Source organism: Megascapheus bottae, chromosome 21, assembly GCF_031878675.1.
Source record: "Megascapheus bottae isolate mThoBot1 chromosome 21, mThoBot2.hap1, whole genome shotgun sequence".
Lineage (NCBI taxonomy): Eukaryota > Metazoa > Chordata > Mammalia > Rodentia > Geomyidae > Megascapheus > Megascapheus bottae.
Window position 1 is genome coordinate 14539506 of NC_143529.1, and position 13984 is coordinate 14553489.

The following is a 13984-nucleotide window of genomic DNA, read 5'->3' on the forward strand; positions in this document are numbered from 1 at the left end:
GTTAGGGCTGAGATAAGGGAAGTACTATGTGACAGGCAGTGTCTATAGTGGAAGCATGAAACTTCTAGAGCTCTTAGATCATGCATTCCCAGGAGGCAAGACCTTGGGTCTGTCTTGCTTCCATACCTCCTGTGCAGTCATGCCTCCATGAGCATTTAAAAAGTACACTGTGACAAGCACAGATGGAACGCCATACCTGAAGCTAGCTTCCAGTAACTGTCCATGGTTGGGAGTGGATAGAGGATGGTCCGAGTTCATAAACCATGCCCACTGGTCTTTTGAACATGTTCTTGTACAACTCCTGCCCACACAAAATGAACTCCATTTTGGTGTTTTTCAGACAGGTTCCAGGTTATTGCAGCTAAAGCTCAGAAGGTAAAACTGGAAATCCAGTTGTTCTGGTATCTTTTAAATCATGTTCTTGATAGGTTTTTCTCGGCATCTTGAAACATCTGCCCCTCTCTGGAAAGGGTCCAAAGAGGAAATGTGAAAGGATGCTTGTCCAGGTGTCCTTTCATGAAAGAACATACATTGAAGCGTGTGTATAAATATAATACATTAGAATTATTCTGCCATTATTATTGCCTCTGAGTCTTTGCATGAGAATCATCTAAAATATGTGCATGTGTGTGTGTGTTTTAACACAGATTGTGCCAGCACTGTGACTCATTGCCTGAAATCACAGGAAAAGAAATAGGAGAATGGAGGTTCAAGACCAGTGGGAGCAAGGGGGATGGGGAAGAAGTTGAGACTCTTTTTCAAAGAACAAGCCAGACATGCTAGGGCACCCCTGTAATTCCAGCTATATAGGAGGTTGTTGAGGGCAAAAAGCATGCTATCCTTTCTGAAAAGTAACAAAATAAATGGAGGGGGCCTAGAAGGGTAATTAAGAAGGTATCAAGACCCCAGACTCAAATCCCAGCATGGTAAATATATACATACATACATACATACATACATACATACATACATACATGCCACTGATGACCTGGGGAATCCAATTATAAGAAGGTTGGTGCCAGGGATCTACACTTGTCCTAGATATTTCTGATATTCCCATCAAGTTTAGGGCTATCTCTCTGGAAGCACCCTAACTTTCCACTGGGATTGACTGCAAAACAGCTTTCTCTTCTCATCATTTACAAATCCATTTCATGTTCCCCCACATCCTTTCCCGTCAGAAGAATGGAATGTAGGACGGGATGGTCTCTTACTATTTCACAATTAAAATTAATAATGTGACACATCCTAGGTGAACAAGTGATGTGGTCACTAGCGAGCTGTTTCCTAGCCAGTTCAGCAATTCCGCTCGTAAACTTATTGTTTCTGGCACCAACCTGGCCTTTCCATAGGCAGGCTTCCTTGCAGGTCAAGGATATGAACTCACAGAGCCCTTTGGTGCCTGGCTTCTCACCATTGCACCTCTGGTAGAAACCAAACCAACTGCAGCTAAACCCCAGAGATTCTAGTCTAGAAGCAAACAAGGCTGGCATGTCTGAGCCAGCCCCTATCTGGAGAATTTCCCTACAGATGTCATGTCGGTCGGACACATGTGGGATTTGTGCTTTGTTCCCAAGAGTCCCTAGCAATTCTCAGCCCTCCCTAGGCTGGTGGGATCTGGTTCAGAATGGACTGGAGGAGAGTGCTAGCCTCATTCTGAATTTTCCATAGTCCCAAGAAATGCTTTGAGCTCCTAGAAGCAAAGGCACCCACCACACTTGTGATTGTAGGTGGTGGTGGCATTATTTATTGAGTGCTGCCCCCTTGAGGACTGAAAACTGCTAAGGCTGCTTAGAGTCCCCAGAGTTCTGGACCTAAGGCTTTTCTAACAACACCCTGCAGGAAAGAAAGCCTTCACTCTGGCAAGCTGCTGAATAGCCCAGCAGCAGGCAGAACGCAGGCTCCTAGGAAGCAAGTTAGCACCCCCTTTAGGGCACCTCTGAAAAAATGAAAGTCATCATGCTGGGTGTGGATCCAAAAAATGCAGTGAAACTCTCCCTGACTCTTTTCCCAGCCCACACTGAGGACTCTGGAAATAGCCTGATAGGATTTCAATCCTGGGAGCACCCCCCTCCCCAAGACCATCAGTCTACAGCCATCAGTACTGAGTTCTCAATGAGCTTCAGTTTCCATTTTCTCTGTTGTCTTCACTATGCCCTTTACCTAAACTCTAGCTATGGTGTTCCCCAGAACAGGATTTTTTCCTGGCCAGGCTAGCACTTGCTGGAATGGTTTGGGTAAGTGACCCCTTCAGCTCAGGGACTGTTTCCACAGATAGTATTATTTGTCCCTTGATTTGCATTTTGGCAGCGACATGATCTCAGATCTCTGAATGAAGCTCAAAACCCAGACCACCTCTTTTCTTCATCAAATATTTGGGGCTGGGATTCATTTAAAGTTCACAAGAGAACTTCTAAATAGGAACATTGTTTGAAATAATTTGGTTTTTGCAGGCTAAGAAAGGAGGTAGGGGGTGGAAGGAAAGGGGAACGGAATGATAGAGGTCATAGATGCTAAATACCCCCTAGTAGAAATCAAGAGGCCTCTGCTCCCCACCCTGAGCATCTAGCATTAACTAGGCGATACTCAGCCTGTGGATTTCCAAAGCTAACCCCCACTATGCTTTGGCTGAACTGGTTGCAAATCACTTCTGATTCAATTTTGTTTGGGTTATCTCCGTGTAAATAACAGTTAAGTGGGAGTTACAGATTTTTCAAACACTGAAAGTGATAAACAAAGCTAATGGCAAGTCCAGATAAGAAGGAATGCCACCCAGAAGATCTACAAGTATAAGCAAAGAGGCAAAGGGCATAGTCAGATGTGTGTGCCTTTGTCACCCAAACTTCATTTACCTTTCATGTGCAGACTGGAAGTGAAGGCATATGTGGAGTGGTGCTTGAATTTCTTTTTTCTATTGAGTCTTTATGATAGCAGAGTAATAGGGTCCAGTGCACAGACATGCGGGAATCCACGCTCATCCTCAGAAACAAAGATACAAGTGTTTCCCCAACTGTCAGCTTCGGCTAACAACCCTCACACAATTTTCACGCCTCCGCTTAAAATAGTTGGCACAATGCTGTGAGGCTCTGTGTGTGTGTGTGTGTGTGTGTGTGAGAGAGAGAGAGAGAGAGAGAGAGAGAGAGAGAGAGAGAGAGAGAGAGAGAGAGAGAGAGAGAGGGCGCGCGTGTAGTGACCACATTTCTATGTGAACAGTGGCATTTCCAGGAGGAAAAAAAAAATGCTTCGTGTCCTTGTACTTTCCTAGGGAAATCTGGGGGGCTGGATCCAACTTAATTACCTGGAGAAAGTCTTGACAAACGTCTTTACTGGTCTTAAAAGTCCTGAGTGAAGGGCACACTGGTGGCCGACTTCGAGCGGAGGAGCCCTGGGAGCCTGTTGGGACCCAACAAAGGACCCGAGGTGTACACGCCGGGGTTGAGTGGGGTCTGCCGCCGCGGCGGTGGCGGACCGTGTGTGTCGCCGCCACGCACGGCTGCCTCTGCCAACACATGGCCGAGCCGCCGAGCGGTTCTCTACCCTAAACACCCAGCTCGTGTGCTAACGCCATGGCGCCTCGGCATTGTGTTGGGTTCTGCGTGTGTGGCCGCGGGGGTCACAGACTTGAAGGGGGGGACCAGCGTTTTCCCCCTTCCGCGATCCCGCGGAGTTTCCCTCCGGCGGGGGCGATGCGACCAAGGGCAGCGCGCCCTCGAGGTACCCGGGGAGGAGGCTGCTTCCCCGGGGCGTCACGCGCTCGGCGGCGGTCGGCCTCCGAGATGCGCCAAGGAGGGCTGCGAGCCGCCTGAACTTAGCCCGGGCGGCGGCGGGCAGTCGAGGTGGGGCGGGGAGGGGAGCGCGCGCCCCGCGCGCCCCGCGCGAGCTGGGTGCCGCGGCTCCGGGCTGTGCGCCGCGCGTCTCCGCCGCTGCCTCTTTAATCAGGAACACAGAAGGGGCGGGCCCTGAGCCGGCGCGTAATCGGATAGCTCTGCGCGGCTCTGACATCCACATGCTGCTCGGCCTGAAAAGGCAGCGGGGGGAGCCGGAGGGGAGGCAGAGCCGGCGAGCCAGCGAGGCGGCAGCCCGCAGCCCGCACCCCCCCACCCAGCCCCGGCAACACCTCTCCGACGCGCGGACCCTCGGCGAGCCGCAGGGCGAAGTGGAGGTGAGGGCGGGCGCCAGCGAACTCGGAGAGGGGCTCGCTCACTCCCAGGCGATCCCAGCTGCCGCCGCTCCAGCCGCCGCCGCCGCCGCCGCCGCCGCCGCCGCCGCAGCTTCCTGCCTCCGACTCCCCTCGAGACGCCGGCCGAGCGGGTGTCGCCGCTGGGAGAGTGGAGGAACCCAGCGAGGACAAGAGTGAGGCTACCGCCTCCCCACTCCTGCGGTCCCTGCCTCCGCCCGCGTGTCTGTCCCGGGTGCCGGGCGAGGAGTGTCAGTTTACGCCTTGCGATCACATCGCTGCCAGGGGGACCGTGGGATGCCCGAGGCAAGTCTTGCCTTTGATTCTTATTATTACTATCATCATCGTCATTATTATTCACTTACGCTTGGCTTTCGGGAAATACTCGTGATGTTGTAGGATAAAGGAAATGACACTTTGAGGAACTGGAAAGAACCTAGATGCGTTTTGGTGTTGAGAGGAACCCCGCGTCCTCTGGCCGGCTCGTTCCTTCTAGGCTTGCTTTCGTGCGCTACCCTCTCCTCCTTGACCAGGTGAGCATTCCAGCCAGACCCGAGGTGAAGACCAGCCGCCAGGACCCCGGAGGGAAACGCTCACTGACCATTAGAAGCCTGTGCAGAAGACATTGAAAGGAAGAAAATAGGAGAGAAGAGGAAAAAAACACACACACACAAAGACTTATAATTACACAAGAATCCTAAGAAACCCAACCCTGGAGAAAGCCTATCTCACCAAAATGGATATGGTTCCACTCACCTGGGTTTTCTTAGCTCTCTACTTCTCAGGACAGGAAGTGAGAGGCCAACCAGGTAAGCCCCTCAAAGTTTCTTTCCCCCCTTCATTTCAATATGGTTTCCTCATTGAAAGCGGCTGTTACTGCAGAGAGGCCCGCGCAGAAAGGCGCAGGAGGAGGCTCCCTCAAATACTCAATAATTTAAAGAGAGATCCCTGCTAGCCCCCTACACCACCAGGGTTGCTAAACCCAACTTTTCTCTCCTACTAGGAGTGTGTGTGTGTGTGTGTGTGTGTGTGTGTGTGTGTTGTAACAGAATTTGGCAGTGTTCAGATGTCACATATGGACTGAATCAAAGGTTTAAAAATACTACAAAGCCTTTGCATTACAGTTTTTGGGGATTTTTTTTCCCCGTCTTGAAGCAGAACACATCTCCCTTGAGTTTTTTCAACCTAGCCAGTGAAATATAAATCATTTGCATTCTCTCCTCTTAGCTACATTGAGCAATGTTAACGGGAAGGGCTTGGGAAAGACCAGCGTCTAGTTTGGGTTTTCAGATCCCTGGATTTCTATACAGAAAGGGTGTCTGCGCCTGGCAATCCTAGAACTCGGGCTGGGGGAACAAGCTGGCTGGCTAGCGGCTGAGATAGAAGCTTTTGGCTGGCCGCTGCTGGCATTTCAAGCCAGTTGGTGGTCCCTGCTGTCTTTCCTACATCCATGTGTTTTCGGGGAAAGTAAATCATGTGTTCTTTTTAAAAAATCATTATTAGATAAAACAAACTGCATGGCCCTGGAAGGTCTCTCACTCCTGTGAAGTGGTTAGAAACTTTTGAGTGGAATTTGTTTTCAACCTCTGCCAAAAATGGTGTGTGGACACCGACTGCGGAGGTAAGCATGAGGCCCACAAGGGTCTGGGGCTTGCAAGTATTTGTAGGGTGTGCCCAGAGGACCCCCTCTCGCTGAGAAGGGGGTCTCAGTTTTCAGGGACGCCTGTATAATGGGCCATATAGACCTGGGTCCACACTCCAGGTGAGCCCCTCTTTCCTCTGGGAATCTGACAAACTCAACAGCTGCCACAGGTGATTGAGGATGGGAAAACCATCTACAGAGGAAATAGGAACATGGGGGAGGGGGATTCCAGAAGCATCTTTACTCCAAAGGACTGGAGAGGTACTGGTCTCTGGCGGGGCTGGTTTCTCCCGGGCCTCCCTCGTGCCGCTCAGCCCTTGGCCCTGGTTAGGTGCACTGATTTTTCAGCACACCCCCCCTCCCAGTACATACAACGACTTAGAGCTAGGGTGTTTCGGGGGGAGGGGGAGTTGTTGTGGTTTCTTGGAAGGGTTGGAAGATTGAGGCTTGCCTTCGCTATCCAAATCCGACCACTTGGCAGCTCTTCCTCTGCCATAGCTGGTCAATCGGCAGCAGCAGTTCCCACCCAAGGGACGAGTGCGAGTCTGACCAGAAAGAGGTTTTTCGGGCCTCCTCTCCCTTCCTGGATTAGTTCTAGATTCCCAGCTCGAAGTGAAATTAAATGACCTCCCACGGATCCGGATGCCGCGTGAATGATGGATGTTTGTGTGATTTGCCCTGGACGTGGGTGCGTGCGCGCGCGCGCCGTGAGAATGCCCACGGTGCATTATGCATCCAGGCGCGGACTCCGGTAGGCCCGGGCGTCTCGAGTGCGCGCACACTGGCACACACACCCCACACTCGGACGCCTAACACATGACAACTTCAGGTTCCGTGCGCCGCGTGCAGGTTGTGTGCCGAGGGAGAGGTTCCGAAGATTCGGAGGCTCTCTCCTAGCCCAGATGTTCGCACAGCTGTCCCCGAGCGCCGCGCGGCGTCTGTGTACGCGTCGCTCCGACCCGCTCCCGCTCTGCCACCTGCCTCCCGCGCTCTCCACAGAGCCTCCACCTTCCCCTCCCCCCCTACCCCTGCTCGCGCTGCGTCACACAGGCGCGGAGTGCGGGGCAGATCGTCCACTCCTAGGTTGCGGGCCGCCTCGGACTCCCCGAGTGGAAACCGCAGTCGCGACCTGCCCGCGGTAGATCTTCCCCAACGGCCGGGCGGTCGCCAGCCAGTACCACCGCCGGGGACAGGGCGAGGCCGGCGAAGACCTCTGACTCAGTCGGCGGGCGGGCGCGGGCAGGGCGGTGGGCCGGCCCAGGCGCCCCAAGCGGCGGCCGGAATCGATTCCGAGAAGGGGGGTAGGGAAGAGGGCTGAAAGCCCGCTCGGGGGAACAACTGCGCAAAAACCCGCTGCCCGGGTTGGCCGAGCGCACATTCCCGCTCCCTCCCCCGGGTTGGAGCGCGGCGGGGTCTCGGGCACCGCGCACCTCGACTCTCCCCTCCGCCCCACGCTGCCACCCCGGACTGCAACCCAGCCGCCGGCCTCTGCTGGTGCCGCCCGGAGCGCCCTCTCCTGCCCTGGCGCACGGATTCCACGCCGCAGCCCCTGGAGAGGGGGCAGTGATAGGGCCGGGGCCGGGAGGCCGCGGAGCAGAGCGGCGGGGAGCCTCGGGAGCGCGCGCCACCCGCACTGCCCCGGGAAGCGCCGCGCGCCACCTGCCAGGGCCACTGCACAGGTGAAGCGCACGCGGCGCGCTCGCGGGCATCCACGTGGTGGAGGAGCCGCGTGGAGCCGCGGTGTCCCCCCCTCACCCCAGCACCGCCCTGCCCCGAGTGCCCGCTCCAACGCCGCATCGATTTGTTTGGGCTACGCAGCAGAAACAGAGCTGAGCAATCCATAAACATTCTATTAGGCAAAAATATTCCCAGAGAAAGCAAAACCCGGGCGAAAGCCTCCCCGAGTCACCTTCCTCCGGACCGAGGACACCCCTGGCAGAAGCCTGCGGCAGTGCCCGGACGGCGCTTTGTCGGGTGCCAGAAAGTTGTGTGTCCAGGCTGCGACTCTCCTCCGAGCCGCCCCGACCGTCCAGGCCACCCCTCTCCTCACTCCCCCCTTCCCACCCCCCCTACCCACTCCCAACACTTAGCTTAGAGACAGGGGTGGGGGTGGGGGGTGTCATACTGAATTCGCAGCCAATTCCCCCCTCACTTTCACTGATGGATTTCTGTTTCATATCAACACAAGTTCACCAAGGCCAGGCAAACTAATTAAACGACGGACCCCACCCTCTGCCTGAAGCTGGCTGCGCGCCCCCCCCCCCCAGCCTTTCCCACTGGATCAGGCAGTTAGAGGTGAGGGAGGAGACGGTGACCAGAAGGGAGTGACATCGGTAGAGTTAACTGTGTGTGTGTGTGTGTGTGTGTGTGTGTGTGTGTGTGTGTGTGTGTGTGTGTGTGTGTGTAGTGTGAGACCCACCCATCGGCCTGGGGTAGGAGGGGCGAGATGGAATGGCCGGCCCGAGATCTCTCCCAAGGGTTACCGAGTGGGAATCAGCTTTCCAAACCAAGCTTAGCGGATCCCGCCCTCCTCTGTGTGCGGCAGCCGCGGTGGCTCCGGTTGACTTTCTTCTGGAAGGGGGCAGGGGCTCCAGGCTTGGATTTATTGGCGCGTGCTCGCTCCTTGGCTCGCTTCCTCCCCTCCTATCCTTTCCCTGCAGTTTCTGACAGAGAGGAGAGCCCCCTGGTGCAAGCCATTCCCCTGCAGTGCGGGGCTGCGGAGCTCTGCTCGCGTTCAGTCTGCTTGCTCGGCACCTCACCCAGCTCAGCTTCTTCTGAAGGTAGCAACCCCCACTCCTAAAAGTTTCCAGGTCTTGTCTCGTGGACACATCATTTGGAGCCAAAAGAACTCAGACCCCAGTACCACTGCCGCCTCCCCACCCCCACCTTCCCTTGGTTGGGAAAGCTTTGATCTGTGCGGGGTGGGGGTGGGGGGCTTGGACACTATGACCATGGACGTGGGCTGACACAGTGCTTGGATGATCAGATAAGTGGTGTAAATTGGCTATGGGAGACCGGTCTGAGTTCAAAGAAATCCCTGCGAGAGAAACAATGATGGTCTAAGCACCTGATCTGAAGATTTCTTTTAACCACTCTCCTCCAAATAAATGTGGGATAGCCAGGAACGTGCTTCGTTTGTAAGGAAAAGGTAAAAATCCTAGATTTTAGCTTGAAATGAGCTCCCAGAGACTGGAGTCCTACCCACATTAAACAGTGCCCAGTCAACTTTTCCCCAGAAACAGGCACCGAGGTAATGGAGCTGTTGCCAGTTGCCAAAGGAGCACACAGTGGAAAGCAGTGGAAAGGGGTGAGCTCCCCCACAGGGTTCCAGCACAGGCCCCTGCTTGTCCCAAATGTGCCTGGGTAGATTTGTGGATGCCCAGAGAAGGTACCTGGGTTTGACGCTTCATGTCATCCCCTGAAGCCCTTAGCAAGCCATGGAGCTCTCAACTGGCAAAATACAAAATAAGAAAGCTGTAGAGACTGGAACCCGGCTCTCCAGACCAGTCTGCTACTGACAATCAAATGGCTCCTGTTGTCTGCTGTTGCATGGAAAGTCTGCATTCTGCTGTAGATTGGCCAGATCTTAGCTTCTAGGCACTGAGAGCTAAGGAATCCCAACACCAATTCATATGCCATGAGGCACAGATACAAATGACAGTTAAGGAAGGTTAGGGGATCAGTGGGGAAAGATGCCATAAACTACATAACTCTGCGGACTTTGGTATTTTGTATCTTATTCAACTGTTCACTAAAGCAATGGAGAGAAACAGACTTGGGATGAGCCAAGTTGACAATTCAAGAGCAATGTTCACTGTATTTTCAGAACTATAGTCTCAGAACTCATTCCCCAAATATCCAATTTGGAAAAGTGTCAGAAACCAGAGGTGAGATTTTGCTTTGTAAAAATGAAAGCACAACAGTATGGCATGTAAATATTTTAGGCCATTGTTCTTGGATTAGGTTCCTAAGCTAAGCCTCAGACCAAATAAGACCAAAATATATACCAAACCAAATCAGAATGGATTATTTCATGTTAGGTTCTGGGTGTCAGGTTATCAAACTGAACTTTGAACTAGGCCAGTTTCCCAAAAACAAAACCAGAAAGTCACAACAACCAATGGAAGGCTCCCTGGACCCTTTATCTGATCCATTGACAAGACTGGTGGTCCTCTCTGCTTATAAAAAAAAAAAGCTAACCTTGAATCCAGGGGAAGATGTTTGTTTTGTTCCCTCTTCTACCCGGCTCCTTTCTAACTCATGGGAATTGTATTCTAATCTTATAAAATGCCATACTGACCAATTCATGAATCAGAAAGCCAATTAAACCCATAACTAAATTTGTTGTGATTTGGCCTTTGACAAGTATAACAGTTGAAATTTCTTTTTTTCTTTTCTTTTTTTCCTTCTTTCTTCTTCTTTCTTTCTTTCTTTTTTTTTTTTTTTTTTGCCGGTCCTTGGGCTTGAACTCTGAGCCTGAGCACTGTCTGAGCTCTCTCAATGCTAGAACTCTATCACTTGAGCCACAGCACCACTTCCAGCTTTTTCTATGTACGTGGTACCGAGAAATCATGCTAGAGAAGCACTCTACCACTAGGCCAAACTCCCTGGCCCAGGTCCAAGTATAGGACTTGAACTTTCTTGAATAGGACTTGAAAAGGGACATCAGAGCAGTAGTTCACAATATCATTAAAATATTTGAGATATTTTATCATCAATTTGAGATATTTGACCACCAATTTCCAAGTAAAGCATCCCCCCCACTCCCCACCCCCTAAGTGTGTTTTGACCCAGAAGTTAGTCATTCTACTGCTCTACCTTCCAGGTAAAGACTTAGCTATTTGTATAATGCTTTTAACCTGTTTCTGAAAAGATGCTTGTTTTTGCTTTGTTTTGTTGTTTTTGTTTTTCCCTGACACTCCTACTGCATTTTTTCCAGGCCTTATTTGCCTCCATGAGAAAGGGCCTGAGACTCAATCATTTCCTTACCCAAGGAGATTCAGTGGGGTTGGATCCTAGGACATTCTGGCCTTGTCCCTTAGTTGGCCCTCTAGGAGAAAGCTTCTTCTAAAGGTTTAGGAAGCTGTCAAGTTTAGATAAGACTGAGCTCCCATCCTATGGGACCTTGGTTGTATTAATAAGGAAAAATTAATTTTTAACCACTGGGAACATTGCCAAATTATGTGACCTTTGGCAGACCAGCTGTGCTATAAAAATAAATCCCCTATTTCTGAAATGCTGCTCTATCCAATAGAACAATAATAATGTGGCATTTAGGATAGGCAAGAGGGGGGAGGAGTAAAAAAAAAAAAAAGAAGAGGAGAAAAGAAATCAGTGTTGACAAAAAGAAAAAAAAAAAACCTTTGATGCCATGATACTGATTTCAGACCTGTGTGAAGTCTTCTTCCTAGCTGTACTTTCTAGGAAGAGTCTAGTATCATATGCTTGGCCTGTATGTACAGAGTAGAGGTGTCAAATGCTTCCAGCTTGCTCCCACCCAGCCTTGAATTGTTCACACTGGAATATTGCTGGCATGGGCAGAGAAAAAAGGGTTTTCACACTGGCCAAAAAAAATTGTCATTCCTTAAATTCCATCAAATATGTCACTAAGATGTTGGATTAGCAGTGTTATGGCTGCACTTCTTAACATCTGAATGATGGGAGCCAGTTTAAGATCCAGTTGTTGGAGCCAGTTGCCATGGATACCTGTCAAGTATTCTGTGTGATCACTGAACTTGGTCACTCACTCTGCCTCGGTTTCCTTGTCTGTAAAATGTTTTCAGTAATTGTATCTACCCCTACGGTGGTTGTACTATGTCATATTCTATAGTATGCCATTTGGTACAGATTGAACCTTTGCTGAAGTCATTTTGGCTGTGAACTGTCTCATAATCACCATTGTGATGAAATTTATTTATTTCTATTTATTTATTTTTGTGTTTGCATTGGTACTGAAGCTTGAACTCATGGCTTTGAACTCTTGCTTGGCTTTTCTCATTCAATGAAGGTGCTCTACCCCTGGAGTCACATTTGCATTTATTTCTGCCTTTTTGCTGACTAAACAGAGATAAGAGTCTCTCTGATGTGTCTGCTTGGCCTGGTTTTGAACTCTGATCCTCAGATCTTGCCTCCTGAGTAACTTGGATTGCAGGTGTGAGACACCAGCACTAGCTAGTTTATTTTATCTTTGTGAGATTATTTTAGGGTGAGAAGTTTATAGTTATTCATTCTCAGCTCTTCCCCTACTAAACACTAAAGGTTTAGTGTACCAGATTATCTCTCTCCATACTGTTTGTCAGAAATGGATATTCTCTGCTGGATTTCCCTCTTAGAACTTCTCTTTGCATTATTTTTTTCTCTCCTTGTTCTGTATTCCATGCTCTCACCCCCACCTTTTTTTCTTCCAAATCTCTCTTCTTCCTATTCCTTCTCCTCCCCTTCCATCCTTCATCACTGAAAGTACACTCAGCAGGGATCACTGTGTTTAAGGCGCTCTCCAGAATTTGTAATAAGTTTGTCTCTGGCATTAAGGCCCCTTAGCAGCTGAAGTCAAAAAAAAGTCGTCAGAAAGACAAAATAGCTTTTACCCAGCAAGACTCTTAATAATCCCATTTCCCTCTAGATCTTCATAAAAGAGTCATGATCTAATCCAGGAAAAAGGGAAGGAGGCTAGGAATAACAAAGGAGAGCTCTCCCTGGTTGCTTGCGGTAGCTGGGGCTGCTGGCCAGCTACATGCTCCTGCTTGTTCCTGGTACCCTGCTTCCTGCTTCCAAAGATGCTCTGATAACCAGCCATTGGTTTGGTAGTCTGGAGAGAAGAAGATAAAGGGAATTGCAAATCATACTAGACTGAGTGATAATAATAATTGTTTGAATAAAGGGAAAAGCATAAAACATACTTCAAAGGCATATTAGGAGCCAGATGTAAGGGTACTGGGACCCACTGAGTAGAGAGGCGAGCTGAAGCCAAGCAAGGAAGAATCCAATACCAGCAAGTGGTTCAGGGATGAGGTAATGTTTCCTCTTCCTGATGCTACTGTCAATAAGTGTTTAGAATTTGCCTTTAGGAGTGAGGAGGGGGAAAAAGAATACATTGACTGTATAATTATTAAAATTAAAATAGGTGCTTCCATTGAACTTTGTCCTCATCAAAGGCTGGAATAAGCTAGAAGTGAGTTCACACCAAGTTCACCTGGACCTAGATATGATGATCCCAGGCAAGTTAGTTAAACACTCAATTGACCCATATGAATATCTGTACTTAATAACAGCGGTGGGTTAGAAAGGAAGGGTAGTAGCTGGAGAAGCAAATCCGTTTGTGATTTAAAAAAAAACTGAAAATTTTTTATATCTAGTGAGAATTTTAGAACTACTCTGGTTCATTCTTAAATTGTTTATTAGTGAAATCTCAATGATTTTGAATTGAGTAACACACTGGATTTGCCACAGATAGAAAGGATTTGTATCCTCAGGTAGCTGATGGTGCATCAGAGAGAAGAAGAGGCCAAATTCTCCCCCTTGTTAGAAGATGCTGAAGAATTGCTGCCTTTGAAATACAGGGAGGGGGAAGAATATTCCTGGCTCACCACGGTGTGTATGTAGGTGAGGCCAGGTGAAATTTACAACAGTCACCCATGCAGAGGACAAGGCAGATGAGAACAGAGCCCTGGAGGCTGAGATGGTTTGGGGAAACAATGTGATTTAGAATGTGTGGTTGCCTAGATACTCAGGAGGCTGAGCTCTGAGGATCACGGTTCCAGGCCAGCCTAGGAAAGAAAGTCCATGAAGCACTTTATCTCCAATTAACCACCAAAAAGCCAGAAGTGGAGTTGTGACTCAAATGGTAGAGCCCTATCCTTGAGCAAAAAAGCTAAAGGGACAAGGCTCAGGCCCTAAGTTTTCACTCTAGTCCTGGCATAAAACAAAATTTAACACACACACACACATGCATAATTGGAAATGAGTGCAAATAAACTTAGAAATAACAGCTTGGACTCAATGCATTGCAAGGCCCGAGGGAGTGGTGCGGTGGGCAGGGTTGAGCTTCATGTGCTAACTGATAGGGGAGCCATTGATGTTTCAACATCTCAGCTAATCAAAATAACTGAAAACAATATGTTCTATTACCATTTTTTCCTCCTTTGGCTTTTTTTTGGGGGGGCAGG

At 49.8% G+C, this 13984-nt stretch overlaps 1 protein-coding gene across 3 annotated transcripts in view; it reads left to right on the forward strand.

Moving 5' to 3' along the window:
• Positions 1 to 4287: 4287 nt before the first annotated feature.
• Nrp2 (neuropilin 2) overlaps positions 4288 to 13984 on the forward strand; it is a 122087-nt gene continuing 112390 nt past the window's right edge. For all 3 annotated transcript variants that reach the window (XM_090354672.1, XM_090354673.1, XM_090354674.1), the window contains exon 1: positions 4288 to 4986. In XM_090354672.1, coding sequence (XP_090210798.1) covers positions 4914 to 4986 — 73 coding nt within the window. In that variant the 5' untranslated portion in view covers positions 4288 to 4913. The remainder of the gene's footprint in view (positions 4987 to 13984) is intronic.